Source organism: Mauremys mutica, chromosome 5 (genome assembly GCF_020497125.1).
Source record: "Mauremys mutica isolate MM-2020 ecotype Southern chromosome 5, ASM2049712v1, whole genome shotgun sequence".
In the NCBI taxonomy this organism is placed as follows: Eukaryota; Metazoa; Chordata; order Testudines; family Geoemydidae; genus Mauremys; species Mauremys mutica.
Genome location: NC_059076.1, coordinates 141,756,662 through 141,778,721, shown reverse-complemented (window position 1 = coordinate 141,778,721; position 22,060 = coordinate 141,756,662). Strand labels below are relative to the sequence as shown.

General features: G+C 51.3%; 1 protein-coding gene across 1 annotated transcript in view; it reads left to right on the top strand.

Annotated features, from left to right (window-relative positions):
- Positions 1-19,924, top strand: part of LOC123371817 (C-type lectin domain family 4 member F-like) — a 241,955-nt gene extending 222,031 nt beyond the window's left edge. The window contains exon 6 of the mRNA XM_045019675.1: positions 19,144-19,924. Within this exon, the coding sequence (XP_044875610.1) occupies positions 19,144-19,306 (163 nt within the window). The 3' untranslated portion in view covers positions 19,307-19,924. The remainder of the gene's footprint in view (positions 1-19,143) is intronic.
- Positions 19,925-22,060: the final 2,136 nt, after the last annotated feature.

The window sequence follows — 22,060 nt, the reverse complement described above, 5'->3', positions numbered from 1 at the left end:
ACCTCCCTAGATAACCCATTCCAGTTCTTCACCACCCTACTAGTGAAAAAGTTTTTCCTAATATCCAACCTAAACCTCCCCCTCTGCAACTTGAGACCATTACTCCTTGTTCTGTCATCTTCTACCACTGAGAACAGTCTAGATCCATCCTCTTTGGAACCCCCTTTCAGGTAGTTGAAAGCAGCTATCAAATCCCCCCTCATTCTTCTCTTCTGCAGACTAAACAATCCCAGTTCCCTCAGCCTCTCCTCATAAGTCATGTGCTCCAGCCCCCTAATCATTTTTGTTGCCCTCCGCTGGACTCTCTCCAATTTATCCACATCCTTCTTGTAGTGTGGGGCCCAAAACTGGACACAGTACTCCAAATGAGGCCTCACCAGTGCTGAGTAGAGGGGAATGATCACATCCCTCGATCTGCTGGAAATGCCCCTACTTATACAACCCAAAATGCCATTAGCCTTCTTGGCAACAAGGGCACACTGTTGACTCATATTCAGCTTTTCCTCCACGGTAACCCCTAGGTCCTTTTCTGCAGAACTGCTGCCCAGCCATTCGGTCCCTAGTCTGTAGCAGTGCATGGGATTCTTCCGTCCTAAGTGCAGGACTCTGCACTTGTCCTTGTTGAACCTCATCATATTTCTTTGGCCCAATCCTCTAATTTGTCTAGGTCCCTCTGTATCCTGTCCCTACCCTCCAGCGTATCAACCACTCCTCCCAGTTTAGTGTCATCTGCAAACTTGCTAAGGGTGCAGTCCACACCATCCTCCAGATCGTTAATGAAGATATTGAATAAAACCGGCCCCAGCACCGACCCTTGGGGCACTCCACTTGATACCGGCTGCCAACTAGACATGGAACCATTGATCACTACCCGTTGAGCCCGACCATCTAGCCAGTTTTCTATCCACCTTACCGTCCATTCATCCAGCCCATACTTCTTTAACTTGCTGGCAAGAATACTGTGGGAGACTGTATCAAAAGCTTTGCTAAAGTCCAGAAATAGCACATCCACTGCTTTCCCCTCATCCACAGAGCCGGTTATCTCGTCATAGAAGGCAATTAGGTTAGTCAGGCATGACTTGCCCTTGGTGAATCCATGCTGACTGTTCCTGATCACTTTCTCCTCCTTTAAGTGGTTCAGGATTGATTCCATGAGGACCTGTTCCATGATTTTTCCAGGGACTGAGGTGAGACTGACTGGCCTGTAGTTCCCTGGATCTTCCTTCTTCCCTTTTTTAAAGGGAAGAGGCAGGGCTGCTTGTAGGGGCAGGGCTGCTTCTAAAATGGAGCCTGCTGTCTCACAGAGGGGAGACAAGGGGCTCAGAAAGACATAGGGGGCTGGTGGGTGAGGCCCAGAGACTTGCAAGGGGCTGGCAGAGCTCCCTCGCTCAGGGAGAGCTGGTGCCTGGTGCCCTGATAGACGGGTAAAGGGCAGGAAGAGACCTGTGGAGGATCCAGAGGGGATCCTGGGAGCACCTTCCCCCACATCAGCCAGAGGGAAAGGCCTGGCTGGAGCTACCTGAGTGAGGGCCAGGAGCCAACCCTTCAGACCTTGTTGTCACTGCAGAAGAGGGACATTAACTCAGAGACTCATAGAACCATCGAGCTAGAAGGGGCCGCAAGGGTCGTCTAGTCTAACCCTTGTCAGGCTGCCAGGTTTGCTGTGGTCTAAACCATCCCAGACAGTCAGCGAGCCTTTGAAACCCTCCAGTGAAGGAGCTTCCACAACCTCTCTAGGCATCTGTTCCATTGTCCTCCTGTTCTTACAGTGAGGAAGTTTGTCCTGAGATTTAATCTCAATCTGCTGTGCTGTAGTTTGAACCCATCGCCCCTCGTCCTGCCGTCTCTGGCAAAAGAGAACAACTTTTCTCCATCTTTCTTATGTCAATCTTTCAAGTGTTTGAAGCCTGCTGTCATGTCCCCCCTTAGTCTCCTCTTTTCCAAACCAAAGATACCCGGTCCCTTCAGTCTTTGCTCAGACGCCTTGCATTGCATTCCATCCCTCTGACCATCTGTGTCCACCTCTGGATACTCTCCAGTTTCTTTACATCCTTTCTATACATTGGTGACCTGAATTGGACACAGTTCTCCAGCTGAGGCCTACCCAGCACTGGGTTGAGCGGTCCTGTCACCTCCTGTGACTTGCATGCGAGCCCTCTGTTACTGAAACCTAAAATTGCATTTGCTTTTTCTGCAACAGCATCGCATTGCTGACTCATGTTGAGGTTGGGATCCACCACAACTCCCCAATCCTCAGCAGTGCTGCTGCCAAATCACTTTCCCCCCATTCTGTATTTGTGCATTTGGTTGTTCTTCCCTTTGTGTAGCCCCTTACGTTTGTCTTTGTTGAATTTCGTGTTGTTGTCTATAGCCCAGTTCTCCAATTTAGCAAGATCCCTCTGAATTTGAGCTTTATCCTCCAAAGTGTTGTAACCCTTCCCTCCTAGCCTTGGGTCACCTGCAAACTCGATCCGTGTGTTCTCCATACCTACACGCAGGTCAGTACTGAAGAACTTGAGTTAACTAACTTGAGGTAAAATCCGAGTGAAGACAAGGCCGTGTGTAGTTTTCACATGAGTTGTTAGAAAGTCAAGTTAAAGCCTGAGGAGTAGCCTAACAACCAATGTGAAAAATATGACCTGCCTTGTCTCCATGAGGATTTTTTTTGAGTTAAGGGCAAACCCTTCTCCCCATACAGACGAGGGCATCCGGAGCTTAGGAGCGCTGCAGGGGACTGCTTAGCATGGCGAGAAAGACTTTTAATTAAAATTAGAATCTTTTAGTTAAACCCAAATAACAAAACATGCAACCGAGAGAGTAGGAGACAACTGGGGGATGATAAATCTGAAATTGCTCTGCCTGAAATGAAACCTGCTGGTAAATTAATCCAATTTTCTGATCTGACTGTGCCCCTGAATAACTCAGAAACCTCCTGCCACACAGAGTACAAAGAGAGCCCGAATGCATGTTCTCTTGAGGTTAACACTAGGCTGGGACGGAACTTGTTTGTAACAGGAAACCCACCTTTCCTCCACTGAAAATGTTGTTTCTCGTGTCAGCTGAAGATGGAAGCTCGCTTAGAAAAACAACCTGATGCAGTAGGGCTTGAATACTGCATGCAGATGTGGTCGCCGCATCTCAAAAAAATGATATATTGCAATTGCAAAAGGTTCAGAAAAGAACAAAAAAAATTATTAGGGATATGGAACAGCTTCCATATGAGGAGAGATTAATAAGACTGGGAATTTTCAGCTTGGAATAGAAACGGCTAAGGGGAGATATGATTGAGGTCTATAAAATCATGAATGGTCTAGAGAAAGTAGATAAGGAAGTGTTGTTTACTACATCTGATAACGCAAGAACTAGGGGTCACCCAATGAAATTAATAGGCAGCAGGTTTAAAACAAATAAAAGGAAATAATTCTTCACACAATGCACAGTCACCCGTGGAACTTGTGCCAGAGGATGTTGTGAAGGCAAAGACCATAACAGGGTTCAAAAAAGAATTAGATAAATTAATGGAGGACAAGTCCATCAATGGCTATTAGCCAGGATGGACAGGGATGGTGTCCCCGGCCTCTGTTTGCCAGCAGCTGGGAATGAGCGACAGGGGATGGATCATTTGATGATTCCCTGTTCTGTTCATTCCCTCTGGGGCACCTGGCACTGGCCACTGTCGGCAGACAGGATACTGGGCTATATGGACCTCTAATCTGACCCAGTAGGGCCATTCTTATGTTCTTAAGCTGGGTTCTGCCATGCTAATCCACACTGGGTTATACCTTTCACCACAAGCAGCCTCATTCATTTCAAGGGGACCAGCTGCAAATTAAGATATTTCTCATCGTGAGTAAAAGTGGTAGAATCTCACCCTCTGGCTTGGTCTACACTACGGAGTTAGGTCGACATGGTCCCATTGATGTAAGTGCCCTACTACACTGAGATCATAACTCCCTCTCCACGAGAGGCGTAGGGCTCATGTCGGTGTAATCAGGGCAATGCAGTTTCTGTGTAGACACTGAGGGTTACTTACATTGGCTGTTAGGGGTCATTCTTGTCAGTTTCACAGACAAGAAAGCTGGGGTGAGTGTGGAGCTCCAGCTAGAGCCCGGCTGCACCCTGGGCTCCTGGATCCCGGCTCCCAGCTGGGCTGTGTCTGACCAGCTCCCCACTCCCTGCTCGGAGCGGGGCTGCGCCTTAGGTCCTGACTCCCTGCTCCCAGCCTGTTTGCTGCCCAGGCTCTCCGTGAGCTGGGCTGTGCCTGCCTGGCTCCCACTTCGAGCCCAGATGTACCAAGGCTCCCAGCTTCCTGGTCGCCACTGGGAGCCTGGCAGCCACCCAGACTCTGGGCATGGAGCTCCCTGCCGGGAGCCTGGGTGGTTGCCTTACTCCTGGTGAGGAGCAGGGAGCTAAGAGCCCAGGGGTCAGCAAGGCTCCCAGTGGAGAGTCAGAAGCCAGGAGCCCAAGGGCAGCTGAGCTGAGCGCCCAGACCTTCAGCACCCCACAAAAACATTTCATTTTGGTCAAAAAGCCACTTTTCACTGGAAAAATGTTGCAGTAACAAAAATTTAACCAGCTCTTGCAGAGATTCTAACAAATGAGTTTATTGAGAGAAGTGTTGATAGAGAGAAGACATTGACCGAAATAGAATATCAAACGGATACACACAAATATTTACGCCAGCGTTCTGATTCTGAGTTTCATTCATTCCGAGAACAGAAGGATACCATGTGACCTATTTATCCACTCAAACCTGAGCGACTGAGTTTGAACTTTAACGATGGAACATTCACAACCATCTGCAAGTGAACAATCTGCAGACAAAGAAATTATTCAGCAAATAGTTTTGAATAAAGAGAATCGTTATTACTGGATCATGGCCCCATCCAGTTCAGGAAAACATGCACGACCAGGACAGCACGTAAGTGTAACCCTTCTGCCCCTCTGAGTTGGCAGCAGCAAGGGCCGGGTTCAGCATCCAGGGGTTCCATTTCAATAACACAATGCAAAACCGGCTCAAGCCCCCACCCAGTGACCTGGGACAATTACATACCACCACCCCCCAGGCGCCTCTAGGAGGCAATACTTCCCCACTTGCAAGCACGGAGTCTGAGTGTAGCAAAATCCTTTTAATAAAGGAGGGAAACAATGTGGCATTATGTCGGGGAAACACCACAAACAGGATTCATAACATAAACCATGAGCAAAAGACCCACCAAGTAAGTTTGGCAATGTCCTTTTCCCCTTAGGGTCTTAAGTCCAATCACCCCAAAGTCCAACAACCCAAAAGTCTCTGTCCCTGGTCAGTGCCACCCCAGAGTTCAAAAGTTTATCTGCAGAGTTTTACCCCCCCAGCCTGAGTGGAAACAGAGGGGCACACGGGGTGTTAAGGAGCACCTTACGTGGGCCGAGGCTGACTGCCCCACCTCTCCAGGGAGTTCTGCTGCAGCCTTCACCACAACCGGCTCCACTCCACCAGCCGCTCCACTCCTCCAGCTGACCCATGAGCCACTCGAGCCATCCCCGCAAACCGCTCCGCTCCACTCACTTGTTGTTCTGTGGGCCGCTCCAACCATCCCACAATCTGCTCAGCTCCGCTCCGCTCACTGTTCTGTGGGCCACTCCAACCGTCCTGTGAACCGCTCCGCTCGGCTCACTGTGCCATGGGCTGCTCCAACTGTCCTGCAAACTGCTCCACTCTTCCAGCTGCTTAGCGATAGATCTTCAGGCTCCCCCACTTGTTAACACAGCACCCAGCTCACTAAGTTTAGCTCTTTTAGTGACTTCAGTTTGTAGTAGGGGAGCCCCAGGGCTGGTGCATTATTGAACCAAAGTGAACTCAGTTCAGCAGCTTCTAGCTAGATTTCTAATGGAATCAAAATTAGCTCTAATAGTCTACAGTGGAGAAAAGAGACAGTGCAATTGGTGTGCCAGACCCTCAAAAGGGATCTATACCATCAGGTACACATACCAGCCCCCAACCTCTCTCAATTCGCTGGATTTTGGAACCCATATCCCTTGTCTAGCAAGTGCTACTTAGTTGATGGTGAAACCCTCTGTCATAAAACAGTTTCACAGTCCTTCATTCACATAATCAGGGTAACAACACTTTATTCCTCCTGCCCCAATAACAGAGAAATTGGGGATCCCACAGCTGTCAAAATGACCATTTTGGGCTGCCGTGGACTCATGCTAGGCGGGGTGGGTGTGCCTATGCAAACAAGATCAGCCCCTGAAATTCTTTTTCACACTTGCCATAATTCACCACCAGATGTCAGGGTAGAGCTCATCCTGACTCTGCTTACATGAGCATGAGCTTAACATTAAGATTGCATGCTTAAGTGCTGTCCTGAACGGGGATTCATTTAAACTTGTGCTTAAGGGCTTTCCTAAATCAGGGCCTTTATTGGGTACTTATGATGCAGGCAGCCCAGGTGTCAGCTCAAGCCAAGGTTCCCATGTCTCAATGGAACACTGACAAATCCATGGCAGGGAGCAGTGTGCCTCACCCGCGTGGTAGTAGTGTTACAGTAACGATTAGGTGTGTACGAATGTGTTTAGTGTTTAGACTTTACTGAATTCTTGTGAGTTGCTGCCTGCGTTAATCTGACATAACATCTGTATCCCGTGTTGTAAGGTGCTATCTGAGCGGTTATATTGTGAGCCTCTGTGTCCGTGTAAACCACCAGACAGGAGAGGGATATAAACGGGTGGGAAGTGTGGGTCTCCAACGGAAGGTTTTACGTCACTCCTCACAGGAAAGGTCCAGCGACACCAGACTATTGTCAGATGTGAAAGAGGACCAAGACATTGGTTGTTCTGCCCCTTCCCCCCGAACATGAGTCGTGCGAGTAGATTCCTTCCATCAGCTGAGATTGCAGCCCAGAGCACGAGGGAAGAGGTGGATAAAAACCCCTAACAAGAAGGAACTGTATCTCCACACTGTGTGGGCTCTGGGGGACAAGGTTTCTAGGCATAAGCAGGAGATTCCCCAATGCTTAGCACGGGTTAGCCCTAAAGGGCATCTAGCGCTTGCTTATCATAGCAGCTTCTATTATTTTTTGAAACTTCAGATTTTAACTCATTTCTGTTTATATGCGTTTACCTGCTTTATCCTTGTAAATATCTCTCGTTTCCTTTCCCTAGTTAATACATCTGGATTTAGTGTATTACAGGATTGGCTACAAGCGCGGTCTTTGGTGTGAGATCTAAGGTGACCCTCCTGATCCTGGGGTAAGTGACTGGTCCTTTGGCACTGGCCGTACCCTGAATATTGCTGTGATTCTTTGGGACCATCTATCACGGAGGCAGCTCACCTGGGTGGCAAGACGGATCGGAGCACCCAAGGGACTGGCTGTGACTCCAGTTGAGGCTGTTATGGTGCCTGAGGAGTTTGCACTTGATAATTTGTAGGTGAAATCTACGTCTAGAACTCACAGCCCATTTGGGGTTTGTGCCCGGCTCTCTAATAGCCCGTCCTGAGATGGGTGCCATGCTCCTGAGTCACCGCAGGAAGCTTTGCAGAACGATCCCAGGCCTGGCCCAAACAGCAACAAGATCTAACATATCACATTCCTTTAAAATTGATTAAATTATTGGTTGGTTATTGCATGTTGATTTATTTACTTAATTTAATTATGTATTTAATTCATTATCACAATGTATAACTGACTAGCAGAGTCCCGAAATCAGGGATCCGTTGCGCCTGACACACCAAGTGAGCATGACAGGTGGCGGAACGGACGGGGACTGGAAGGACCAGGGCAGTGAAGACAGGATTAATGGCTACAGAGGTAGCTATTGCACCACTCGATCCTTTCTGACGGTGCCATGTCACCTGAAAGATTAGCAGTAAAATAGAGAGAGAGAATAAACCCCACTCTTGTGACTGCAGCACAGAGCACTTGAGAAAGCCACGAGCTGTTTGCAAACACCCCGTACATAGAACGGGAAGTGAGATTTGTCAGATAAATTGTCTGGTGTGAAATACACTTTTGCCAAGAGTCACAACATCTTTGCTCCTGTTACTGACACAAATGTGGTGTTTGCTGCTGGGCCCCATGAAGCCGGGGGAGAGTTCGCCGGATTCTCCACTGACTACAGGTGGTCAACATCTTTTGATCAACACTTTTTTTTCCCAGTGAAAACAGGCTTTTCAGTCAACACGGAGTTCCGCAGGGATAGTTTGATTTTTTGACCAAATCAATTTGGGTTTTCGTTGAAAACAATCTGAAAACAAAACCAAACCACAAATATTCAGTTGCCATCAACTAAAAATATTTCAGTTTTTAGGGGTTTTGTCACAAAAAAATGAGGAAAAATGTAGACAAAGACATTTGTCTTCAGGAACATTTTTAATAGGAATGAAAAAAACATTTCGCTTCACTACTGACTAATGCAGTGTTAGCAGAATTGCCAGCTAAATTCTGATTGCAGAACTGGTATTGCTGACAAAGAATTCAGCTGATTTTCAGATTCCCAAGTGCAGTTTGTGCCCTGCCAGTTAGAAAAGGAATCAGCTTTTAACTTGCAAAAGGGACCAGCTCGTATTGTGAGTGTGTTGCACGAGTGTCTAGAGGTCACCAGTCAAGACTCAGAGCCCCATTGTGTGGGGTGCTGTACGAACAGAACAATGGTCCTTTCCCAAACTCGCTGACAATGTAAGTGTAGGACAGGAAGCAACAAACACATGGATAAAACTAATACCACAAAGCCACAGGGAGACAGTTCTGAGCAATGGCATAAGCACCAGCAGCAGGACACCAACTGCCCAACCACTGTAAAGTTCTGGAACACGTACGAGAGAGAACGAAGATGAAACCCCAGTGAGCACCATCCCATTTGTACAGTCAGCTGCTTTTATTAAACAGCCCGACTGCAGGCTCTCTCAGGAGCTGAGATACCGTCAAGATTTTAAGGAGCACACGGAGGAATACCCTGTGTCCGGGAAGGGTTATGGAGGTGCCCAGTGGAAATGGAAAATGTACCTAGATAGATTCAGATGAGAAATACAGCACCAAGGTTTAAACAAGGGCAACTGCCCATTAGAACATCTTACCTAGAGAGGTGGTGGATTCTCCAGCACTTGGAGCCTTAAATCCAGAGTGGATGGCTCCTTCTAACAGATCTGCTGTAGCTGAACCAGACTTCCTGGGCTGGCTGGAGGAATCGCATGGGGAAGATCTCTGGCCTGCGCTGTGCAGGAAGTCAGACTGGACCATCAGAACAGTCCTTTCTGGCCTTAAAAATCTCTGAAACCTGGGCAGAAAACAACAGGCCGAGGTTCTTTTGTGGAAAATGAAATTAGTCCATTTGGGGAATAATAATCTGTGATGAAGTAGGGGCTTTTCTTGGGGTTTTCTGTGTTTTCCAGTGGTTTGCATGCTCAGGGGGTGGGACTCAGTGTCCCCGGGTGTTACTGGTTTAACGAGGTGAGGGGAGAGGGAGTTTGTTGTTACCGAGGACCGGAGAGGGACTCAGGACCCCGGCCGATGGCCTGGAGGATGGAGACCCCAGTGACTGGTGACCTGGAGACCCGGCTCAGGAGTCACAGCTGGTTCTGGCCAGTGGGAGGACAATGGGCTGTGGAGAGAGGACCCCGGTGACCTGACCAGCCGGTTCCAGCCAGAGGAGGGCTGAGAGGAGAGGAGACCCAGGCCTTCCTGTTTACGACCCTGTTTACCTGGAGAGAGGACAATGGACAGAGGTGGGGCTTGGGGCCAGGGATATCGGAGTCCCAGGTGGGAAGCAGGGGGGCTCTGCGCTGGAGAGGGGGAGCAGGCAGAGCACACCTGGATGCAGGGGGACTGGGATGTGCTGTTATTGAGAGAGCTCAGGCCTGACGCCCTGAGAGTTTCCTGTGCTGTGTTCAACTCTCAATAAACCCTCCTGTTTTATGCTGGCTGAGAGTCGCTCCGGTCTAGACAGCAGGGTTGCATCAACCCCTTCAGGGGTGAGGAGGCCCGGGGGGTCCAGAGCGCGTGGACTCCCTGAGGGGGCCCATGGCGAGAAACAGGTGTGCTAAGGCTCAGAGAGGTGCAGCTCCAGGAGGTGGAGGGGCCTGACCCCGAGAGAGAGTGGCCCCCCGAGAAGGGCTGTCGCACTGAAAGGGGCACCCCCCACGGACCCCACGGGGCCAGGAGTGGTCACGATCTGTGAGTCCGTGACATAATCCAGGCCACAGTCCATGGGCTGCAGGAACCCGCTAGGCAGTGAATCCAAAGATCCCAGGAAGGTAGCAAGTTAGACATGAGTTAGCAATGTGCCAGGGTGCCAAGAAAAAAAAAAGGCCAGTGGAAATTTGGGCTGCAAACACAAAGGGGTCCCGTTGTAGAGCAGAGACACACAGACAACAACCCTACTCCCTGCCAATGTTCCCAGCCAACCTACAGGGCAAAGGGACTGTAACAACCAGTGGAGAGTGTTGACTTTCCATTTGAACTGCCAACAAGGTGACAAATAATATTAATTGTGGTGATGGTTCCATTGTGATGTGGACATCTGTCCCCTAGAAATGGGACCGAGAGCCACCAACTCAATACATGTAGGACACCACTGAGCTCTCAGATGGGAACAAAGTTTGGTCATTGTTGACATGGGACAGATCAGTGCCCTAGCAGGGAAATGTCCCGTTTTGATAAGATTATTAATATTAAAGTGAATATGGGCCCATGGTATTTGCCTAGCACGCAGCATGGCTTCTCTCTCTTGTATTTAATTCAAAGGCTACACGCAAGCCCAGCCTTAAACTCTGTGGCCTGAGGCTTTTCACCCTCCCAATTACAGAGCTTGCTGTCCATTTCTATTTCTGGGCATATTCAAATGTGTTAACCAGCCTTTGTGAAACCGCTGCTTAAAGGAAACCATTTATCAACCGTTCAGCTCACAGGGAAGGACAGAGAATGGCGGACAAAAATATTTATATGAATGTGAATATTGGAAAAGCACCTCTCCAGCCTCCAGGTAAGGACAACACATGCTGAATCCATTACGCCAACTTGCCTTGTTTTCTTGGACTCCCAATTCTTGGCACTGGCTGGCCTGAGAAAACAGACCCACAGCTCAGCCCGGCTCTTGGAAAACTTAAGCCCAGGAGGAAGCAGCAGCACGTGCAGTGGACAGGAGGGGTTTGGTCTGGTCTTCATCTTTCGTTCCCCCTGGGAGGAGTGTGCAAGCTGCGCTCCCATCTCACACTGAAACCCGAACCCCACCAGCTTATCCAAACAAACCAAACGTGTGCGGGAACTTTTCAAGAGCTGAGTCAGTTTAGGGGGAGACGTGGGGTCAGTTCTCAGTTCATCGGAAGTGATTCTGTTAATATCTTCATCAGTGATTTAGATAATGGCCTAGAGAGGACACTTATGAAGTTTGCGGACGATACCAAGCTGGGAGGGGTTGCAAGTGCTTGGGAGGATAGGATTAAAATTCAAAGTGACCTGGACAAACTGGAGAAATGGTCTGAAGTAAATAGGATGAAATTCAATAAGGACAATTGCAAAGTCCTCCAAATGGGCAATGACTGCCTAGGAAGGAGTCCTGCAGAAAGGGATCTCGGGATCATAGTGGATCACAAGCTAAATATGAGTCAACAGTGTAACATTTTGGGATGTATTCGCAGGGATGTTGTAAGTAAGACACTAGTAGTAATTCTTCCACTCTACTCCACTCTGATACGGCCTCAACTGGAGTATTGTGTCCAGTTCTGGAGGGCCACATTTCAGGAAAGATGTGGACAAATTGGAGAAAGTCCAGAGAAGAGCAACAAAAATGATGAAAGGTCTAGAAAACATGAGCTATGAGGGAAGATTGAAAAAATTGGGTTTGTTTAGTCTGGAGAAGAGAAGACTGAGAGGGGACATGATAACAGTTTTCAAGTGCATAAAAGGTTGTTACAAGAAGGAGGGAGAAAAAATATTCTTCTTAACCTCTGGGGACAGGACAAGAAGCAATGGGCTTAAATTGCAGCAAGGGAAGTTTAGGCTGGGCATTAGGAAAACATTCCTAACTGTCAGGGTGGTTAGCACTGGAATAAATGGCTTGGGGAGGTTGTTGAATCTCCATCATTTGGGATTTTTAAGAGCAGGTTGGACAAACCCCTGTCAGGGAGGGTCTAGATAATCCTTAGTGCTGCCATGAGTGCAGGGCACTGGACTAGGTGACCTCTCAAGGTCCCTTCCAGTGCTACGGTTCAATGATTCTGCCTCCCAGATTCACAGGAATTGCCTTACCAGGCAGGTCCATGGTCCTTCCAGCCCAATGAGCTGCCCCTGATGGTGGCCAGTTCCAGATGCTTCAGGGAAAAGTGAAAGAAACCCCATAATGGGGCCGTTATGGGAAAAAGCTGCCCTGAGGGGACATTTCTGCCTAAGCCCACACAGGTAAAGGTTGGGTGATGCCCCCGGAGGGTTTTTAATCCCTTATATTTAACTGTAGATATCCATCCAACTGCAAACCTTCTTCCAATTGTACGGAGCTCCTGGCCTCAATAATAGCTACGTAAGCGAAATGTGGTTTTGGCTTTCTATCGACTGGGATGTCTCCTCACTAGTGAGGGTGAGCCTGGCAGTGCAGAGCTTAGATGGGCTTCAGCTCCCATGGAAATATTCCTCTTTTTCCCCACAAGCGAAACAGCCTGAGACGCCAGCTGCGCCATCTCGCAAGACCTCAGTCATCCTCTCTGCCCTGCCCGTTGTTCTGAGCGTGGCTCTGGGTATCTCCCTCATTGCAGTGACCGTCATGTGTAAGTTCCACCCAAGCGCAATGTTCAGTTCCAGGTTCTTGTTTCTAAACACAAGCAAAATGGATGTAACGTTTCTATTAATTGAAGGGGCAGCGGTTGGGGATCCAGGCTCTCCGCAGCATCCATTCAGGTGGTGGTTCCCCACCAGGTCAGACAACAACATCCACCTTGCTGAGCCGGGGAGATTTGGAGGTTCTTGGAGTGTTTCTATAGATACTTAGGGCCAGATTATGTCTGGTCCTAACATGGGCTTGCAGCCGGGGAGGGGAAATCATGCAAGGGCCAGTGTTCGGGGAGCACACAGCTGCTCTCTTGAAGTGTGTCTGTGGCTGCAGTTACCCCACAGGGGATGGAGAGGGCTAGCGAAATGGTGAGTCGCTGGCTCTGCCACACCTCTCTGCACGGCCCATGGACCTGGCTGGGCGTGCCAAGGACACGGGCTGTACCCCCCAAAGGAACAGTGTCATGTGCACTGGCAGGGTGGGGGTTCCAGGGAATATTCTGGGGTTCTCCTGGCCCAATGCTGACGTGAGGCTAAATGTCAGTGAGGCTCCTGGGGGGGAATTTTCCCGATTCTGGTGTTCGTGTTGCACAGATGATAAAAATCTCTCATAGATTAGAGAGCAAATCATTCCCCACCCGCCGAGAGTCTGTTCTCTTTCTCTGCTAATGAAGTGCTCTGACCCCTGACCATGTGATTCCTAGATTTCCAGGGACAGAAAAGGCTACGAGACGTGGACAAAGCGGTTCACAAAATCAGAGCCTCTCTGCAGCCCAACACCACCTTGGACACCTCAAAGGAGCTGGACAGTAAGTGGGGGAGCAAGGTGTGCGCTTTCTGCCTTCTCTAGCACGGGGACGTCTCCGGTCCCCATCACCGCAGTCTCTGAGCCCCTGGCACCTTCTGATGTATTTATCCTCACAACACCCTGGGAGATGGAGCCCATTGTACAGATGGGAACTGAGGCACCGAGAGACTAAGGGTGTGTCTACACTGCAGCGGGAGCCGAGCCTAACAGCCCAGGTAGTCAGATGTGTGAGCAGCATGGACATTGCAGGATCGGCGCCGAGCAGGCCACAGGACTTCCTGGATAGAAATGAACAAAGCCAGCTTAGTGCGAGTCCATCAGCTCTCAGCAGGACTTGGAGCGTGGCCAGTTTGTATTTGAATCACACTCTTCATACAGGAACTTTAAACTCACACAGGTTACTGGCCCTGCTTTTGTTTCCTCAGACATCGTGGGTGATCCTGGAAATGAGCTAAAGGCAAACCCAGTTCTGTTGTTGTGAATAGGGATGATCTGTGTTTAATACAGCAGCAGCCACGGTGGGCTGAGTGCTGCACAGACCCGTAGGCAGCCCCAGGCCCTGCGGGAGGAGATCACAATCTGGGTCTTGAACTTTCACTTTCTGGGGCTCTAGGCGTGTCTCACACAACCAGAATCACACTGACGGGATCAGAGCGCCCTCCAGCCGTCCAGCTGGCACTGGGCCGAGGAAACATTATTAACCCTCTGGCAAGTGACTGAGTGTAAAAGCCGATCTGTGGCTGAGATTTTTATGCAGCACACGAACAGGAGATGGGCCTGAACCAACCCCCTGGTACTGACCAGGCCTGAACGCTGGCGGGTTCCAAATCCAGGCCTGGATCCTGGTGCCATGGCTCAGGCCCAGGGACATTCCTGTAGCCCCAGTTTGTCTGCAGGCTGCAGGTGACCCACTCGGAGTTCCAGAGGCAGGAGGGAACGGGGGAGAGGCGGCACTGCTCATCTCCTTGTGCCCTGGGTTGGCTGTGGGCTGCGGTTTAAGGCTAAGCATGGCTGTGTGGCTAGGGAGCTGGGCTGGGATTCAGGTACCTTGGTTTCAAATTCTCGGCACCTCTCCCTGCACCTCAGTTCCCCATCTGTAAAATCATCCTTTAATTCTCCCACCTCGCGTCTATTCTGACTGTGAGCTGTTGAGAGCAGGGACTGTCCCCTCCTGTCCGTACAGCGCCTGACACACAGGGGCCGGCAGGTGCTGCTCTACCACACGTGCTGATAATCAAGTGTTCTGCATCTCCACTGACGTCGCTGTGACTTTCTTCTAGGTCTGCAGCTATTGGATGAAGCGCAGGCAGGAGTCCGGATGCTGAAAGCCCAGCTGGGTAACGTCAGTGCAGTGTATGGAGAAATCCAGATCCGTCTGGACAACGTCAGTGCAGCCTATAGAGAAATCCAGATCTGTTTCTCCTGGTGCTGAGGATGAACGGAGGATTTCAGGCTCCCAGGCTCACAACGCAGCGCCTTTCACCAGCACCGAGTTCTCTTCCATTAAAGATGACCTGTGCCCACACCGTGGTGATCGGTGTGGAGTTAAATTACACCCTAGGCCTCGTTAGCATAATGAGAGCACCCAGCTATCAGCTCTCTTAGATGCTCCAGACCTGTCAGCTCACAGGCAAAAAGTGACCCTGGAATTTCAGCGTATGGGGCGTTACTTTCAGAACCATCCCTGAGCCAGTGCCCCCGGCAGGGTGTTGTGGGAGGTGCCAAAGTGCAAAAGACTCAAGACCTTCACCACTTATGATCATTTAAAGATGTTGATACAGAACCAGGGGATGTTCCACTTTGGGCAGCTACATTCCCCCTCCTGAATTCCCCCTCCCAGCTCAGCTGCACAGTGAGTCTCCCCTTTCCCATTACAGCCGTGCTGCTCTGCACTGGGACTAGCACCCATGCTCCAGCCCAGATGCAGCTGCATTTCAGTGCTGGGGGAGTGACCCCGTGGTGCCTGCTTTCTGCAGCGCTCTTTGGGATCCATCATGTGGCCACAAAAGTTACTTATTGTGATGCTGGAGAATCAGGATTCAGAAGCTCCCTGGGCTGGGGGCAGCTGAAGGGCAGGGGAAATGCAGCACTAGAAACCCTGAGCTCCCTGCATGTGTCCCTGTGACTTTAGCCCGGGTGTCTCACCTCAGTCTCTGCTCCTAGGTGATGTGCTGACAAAGCTCTCCAGGGGCTGGAGGTTTTACGGTGGGAACCTCTATTACTTTTCACAAGAAAGGAAGTCGTGGGACGAGGCCGAGCAGTTCTGTGTGTCTCAGGACTCGCACCTGACCTCTGTCTCCTCCCAGGCAGAACAGGTGAGTGCAGGAACTTCCTAGGGGCTTTGATAATGGGTCAGTGCCTTGTTTCATACCAGAAGGAGGTGGCAGGTGGCAGGTGAGGTTGCAAATCTGTGACATGGCTTGTGGCAAACCATCGGAGAGGATGCCAAGCCTTGGAACCTGACTCAGGGGATTCACCCATCAGTTTAAAAGCAGAGATGGGCCGAGGAACAGTGCCAGGATCTGGGATGCTGGGGGAAGGGGATTTGGGGTGAGGCTCATTTCTGATTTTCCCTACTTCCAATGTAGCATTTCCAGCAAACCCAATGGCCTTTCCCAGTGACGACCCACTTTGATCCCTCTCCCCAGTCCGAGGGCTCAGGCAGTGGTGCATTGTCCAATGGGCTGACGGGGCCTGTGCCCCGGGGCTCTGGAAAAATGGGTTCCCCACCCCCAGCAGAAATCCATCATGGGACGGCAGAAGCCCGTAGCCCCGGCAGAAGTACCGGGCAGGCAGGTGGGGTGGGAGAAGCCCCAGCACCCCAACCCCACTCCCCAGCAGAAGCACCAGGCAGCAGGGGAAGCCCCCCCCCCTGGCTCCCACGCTGCGGCCCTGGGACCGGAGACGCGCTCGCTCCCTGTGAGGCCTCAGGGCTGGGGGAGCTCTTACTCCCCGCTGCGGCCCCAGGACCGTGGCGAAGGTACAGAGCTTCTCCGGTCTTGGGGCCACTGTGCGGGGTTGGCCAGAAAGGAGAAAACGGTTGCAGGGCCGTAGTCAGGGTTGCCAGGTGTCCGGTTTCTGACCAGAACACCCAGTTGCAAAGGGACCCTGGTGGCTCCGGTCAGCACCACTGACTGGGCGGTTAAAAGTCTGGTTGGCGCAGAGTTGTCAGGCTCCGCACCTGGCTCCACATGGTTCCCGGGAAGCGGCCATCATGTCCCTCCAGATCCTAGGCCTAGGGGAAGCCATGGAGGATCCATGCACTGCCCTCACCCTGAGCGCCAGCTCCGCAGCACCCATTGGCTGGGAATGAAGGCCAATGGGAGCAGGGGTGCTGGAACAGTTTGAATAGTGGGACTGCTGACAGTCATTGAACCAAACTGCAAACCCTGTACATAATGGAAGCCACTTGAAGACAGAGGGTGCTGCAGCCCCCCCACCCCGCAACACCTCTAGTTCCAGCACCTTTGAATGGGAGCTGCGGTGGCGGGGCCTGCGGGTGGGGGCAGCATGCATAGCCCCCTGGCTGCGCCTCTGCCTAGGAGCCAAAAGGACATGCTGGCCACTTCCTGGGAGCCCCCTGAGGTGAGTGCCACAGGGAGCCTGCACCCCACACCCCCTCCCATGCTCCAACCCCCCGCCCCAGCCCTGATCCCACTCCCGCATCCAAACTCCTGTCTGGAGCTCGCCCTCCACCCCTTCCCACCCCCCCTGCCTCATCCCTGAGTCCCTGCCACACTCCGAACTCCTCAGCCCCATCCTGGAGCACCCTCCTGCACCCCGAAACCCTCATTCCTGGCCTCAGCCCAGAGTCCACACCCCGAGCCAGACCCCTCCCACCCTCCCACACACTGCAACCCAACCTACTGCCCCAGACCCCTCCTGCACCCTGAATCCCTCATTTCTAGTCCCACCCTGGAGCCAGCACCCTCAGCCACAGGCAGAAGGGGTGGGAAGCCCCCACCACCACCACTCGCTCTAGCCCAGGGCCCCAGGAAACCTTAATCCTCCTCTGTGCTCGGGCCTGAGCTCCTGCTGGACAATCTAGAAGCCTGTAGCTGGAAGGCTTGTGTGCAAGGAGCCATGCACCTCTCAGAGAATCCTCTCTCCCCACGTGCCCACTGCAGCCCTCACCCCAGGCCTCTGCGGCACTTTCGGAGGAGGAAAATCCCACCCTCCAGCAGGGCCAGACTTTGCACCCAGTTCTCTGCTCCGAGCTTTGCCTCCTGCAAGGGCAGGGGGCTGGTGTGAACTCTGAGGTGCCCGTCAGTACCTGCCGCAGCCCAGCTCTGAGGGGGCCGTGAGGGGAGTGTTCTGAGACAGGTCCCTGCTGCTAGTCCCAGGCAGATACAGATGCAGACACAGACACAGAGCTGCTCCAGGGCTCCCTCAGGGTCTCCCAGCTAGTCACTGTCAGCGTTGGGGGCAGGACACCGCGTCTCCCGCTGCCCAGTGCCCTGCTCACACCACCAGACGCCCTTTCCTCTCCCCCAAAATCTGTTCAGCCCAGGCAGCTGCAGCTGCATCCTGCAGCCTCTCTTGGGTGACCTGCACATGCTGCAAACTGTGTTGTGCAGGAGTTTCTCTCCAGCGATACCAAAGGTCAAAATCACTGGATTGGACTCACCGACCGGGAGACAGAAGGCAGCTGGCGCTGGGTGGATGGCACAGAATACAGAGCAGACGCAAGCAGGGGGTGAGTAAAGCTTGCGAGACGTGATTATTTATTACACGATTGGTCACAAGCTCTTTCGGGCAGCGTCTGTGCGGCCCCTGGTGTCTATGCAGCACCCGGCACAGCGGGCCCGATCCTGAGGGAGGCCCCCGGGCGCTGCCATGACATCAGTGAATCCTCTCAGGAATTCCTGCTAATGCCCCTTTGCTTAGAGCAGGAGCCTGAACACGGAGTGTGTGTTCAGTGCCCACTGAGACCCAGGGCCAGAGCCTCCCCTGGGTAACTCGGCATTGACTTGAATGAACCACAGGGATTTACACCAGCTGAGGGTCTGGCCCCAAGTCGACTCAGTGCAGCCAGGGGAGTCTGGAGTGAGCGGCAGGTTCCCGCTCTCCTTGGGATTGCGCTGCGCTCTCCCCTCGGTCAGGCTGGGCACGGGGAGGCTGTGGGGCCGGGGCCATGGCCGGAGCCAGCTGCAGTCGGTGCAGTGACCTCAGGGGGCTGTGGGCGAGGCCCATAAGCAGGGCCAGGGAGAAGTTAATGACTGACCCCCGCTGCCCTCTCTTCCCGTTCCTGCGTTCCCATCCCGGGGGTGCCTGGGACGTGCTGTGCCTCCTGCTCTGGTTCTGGGCACTGAGATCCGAGTTGCTGCTGCTCAGCGTTTGGAGCCACACACTGACTTTGGCTCTTTGCTGGCCTGTCAGGCGCAGGGCAGGTGCTACCCCTGGCCGTCAGAAGCCCTTCGTTACCATGGCCACAAGAGCTGTGGAGAACTCTGAGGGGTGGCCGGGGGGTGCATCGCTTCACCGCGTCATTGCTGGGGGTCTTGGTCCCCTGCCAACAACAGAGTCCACAGAGCAGAACTGAGCTCAGGAACTGGCTGTGGTTCTCCCCTGAGACATTAACACTCTGATCCGTAGGTTCTGGTCGGAGAATCAGCCAGACAACTGGGATCAGGGGATTGGAGGCAGAGAAGACTGTGTTCACATCCATTCAATCAACCGGAATTTGTGGAATGATGCCAACTGCACTCAGCCTTTCAGGTGGATTTGTAAGCAGGCCCATGGACCAGCTGGGCTGTGACATGCAGGTCCCAGCACCTCAGAAAGCGCCTTAATTTCCAAGCTAGAATATTTCCCAGCCACCCGCTGGTGAGGAGCTCAGTTTGACAGCAGCCTGTCTGGCAAGAGATCACTTATCAATGGTTGTGAAACCCTCATTTCTGTGTGTTTTATTTTTTTGGCCCCCACTTTCCTATTGTTAATCTGTCTGGTTCTCTAACTGTTTCTCTCTGCTGTGTAATTAATTTTGGTAGGTGTCAGTTAATTAGGGTAGTGGGATATAATTGGTTAGCGAATTATGCTCCAATATGTTAGGATTGGTTAGATAGATTTCAGTACAATGATTGGTTAAGGTATAGCTGAGAATATTACTATATAAACTGGGGTCAAACAGGAAGTAGGCAGGGAAATTGGAATCAAGTTTGCTGGACATTGACCCCAATAAACATCGCACTGTCTGGACTTCGGACTTCTGGTCTTTTGCCGCTTGCTGTCTGCGTGACAAGAACCAGGGAAGTGGGCGGGTGGAGGGAAAGCCCTCTAACGCTGCCCATAAACTAGGTGAATAGACCGAAGGCCATTAAAAGCATCCCCATATTTTTTTTGATGTTGCAATATCATGACACACTTCCACAGGTTGCAACCCTAACCACCGGCGGTAGTTAGATGGAGGAGAACGGAACTGGGTTTCTACTCTTAGGCTCTGATTTGCGTCTCAGGTACATACGTTTTCAAAGAACTGGCCCAGTTCCAAAGCGGTTATGACTGTGTCTTGACAGCAGAGGGAGTCTCCTGCGTTCCTTGGAATGTTTCTTGAGGATGTGCTCAGAGCAGCAGCAATAATTGCTTTTCTTTGGGACATGGGGGGAGCGGGGAGGGCTAGTTTCCAAAAAGGGCCAGGAATTAAATTGGAAATGGGTTGTATTTTGAGTGACTTTCTGTGCTAGAAAGTAGATTCTACTGCACCCAGGTAGAAACTGTAGTAAGATGAGGCCCTGGAACATAAACTCTTGCATCAGAGGCCCGGTCTGAGGCCTGAGGCCTGAACTAAAGGAAGGATCAAGACTTTGCTCACATAAAGCAGAGTTAAGCTGTGAGCCAGAGGCAGGCCCTGCTCGCAGGAGCCGGCAAGGAAAGGGCTGATGCTGCAAAAATACACATACCTGGACACTAGAGATACAAACATATGCTGGGATGGCACCAGAACACTCCAATGCTGGCACATTCCACACGGATAACCAGGAACAGGCGAACCCCTCCTAAAGACAGGGGCAAAAGTTTCTATGGTGGATAGAGTTGTTTTATTCAAACCAACATGTACAAGGTGAGAGGCGGCACCTTACTACATAGAGGGGCTGCACCTCATATGTCAGGAGTGATGTGTCACGTGTTTGTACCGGTGTATCAGAAGGCATCCCTGGGGCGGTGTCTTGGTCCAGCCTAGGGGGCAGTGGAGTGTCCCGCCACTCACTGAGACGGTCCATTGCCAAGGGGCACATATTCCTAGTATGTCCTGTAGAGTCTACGGGAAACTATTACTGTGCTTCATTTGACAATAAACCTGGCCGGTGCCTTCATACATTATCGGAGTCCTCCCAGGAGGAACGAAAGATCAAGACCAGACCAAACCCCTCCTGTCCACTGCATGTGCTGCTGCTCCCTCCTGGGCTTAAGTTTTCCAAGAGCCGGGCTGAGCTGTGGGTCTGTTTTCCCAGGCCAGCCAGTGCCAAGAATTGGGAGTCCAAGAAAACAAGGCAAGTTGGCATAATGGAGTCAGCATGTGTTGTCCTTACCTGGAGGCTGGAGAGGTGCTTTTCCAATATTCACATTCATATAAATATTTTTGTCTGCCATTCTCTGTCCTTCCCTGTGAGCTGAACGCTTGATAAATGGTTTCCTTTAAGCAGCTGTTTCACAAAGGCTGGTTAACACATTGAATATGCCCAGAAATGGAAATGGACAGCAAGCTCTGTAATTGGGAAGGTGAAAAGCCTCAGGCCACAGAGTTTAAGGCTGGGCTTGCGTGTAGCCTTTGAATTAAATACAAGAGAGAGAAGCCATGCTGCGTGCTAGGCAAATACCATGGGCCCATATTCACTTTAATATTAATAATCTTATCAAAACGGGACATTTCCCTGCTAGGGCACTGATCTGTCCCATGTCAACAATGACCAAACGTTGTTCCCATCTGAGAGCTCTGTGGTGTCCTACGTGTATTGAGTTGCTTTCGGTCCCATTTCTACGGGACAGGTGTTCACATCACAATGGAACCATCACCACAATTAATATTATTTGTCACCTTGTTGGCAGTTCCCATGGAAAGTCAACGCTCTCCACTGGCTGTTACAGTCTCTTTGCCCTGTAGGTTGGCTGGGAACATTGGCAGGGAGTAGGTTTGTTGTCTGTGTCTCTCTGCTCTACAACGGGACCCTTTTGTGTTTGCACCCCAAATTTCCACTGGCCTTTTTTTTTTCTTGGCACCCTGGCACATTGCTAACTCGTGTCTAACTTGCTACCTTCCTGGGCTCTTTGGATTCACTGCCTAGCGGGTTGCTGCAGCCCATGGACTGTGGCTTGGATTATTATTCACCAAATGGAATAATAAGGCCAGAGATCTTCCCCATGCGATTCCTCCAGCTAGCCCAGGACGTCTGGTTCAGCTACAGCAGATCTATTAGAAGGAGCCATCCACTCTGGATTTAAGGCTCCAAGTGCTGGAGAATCCACCACCTCTCTAGGTAAGATGTTCTAATGGGCAGTTGCCCTTGTTTAAACC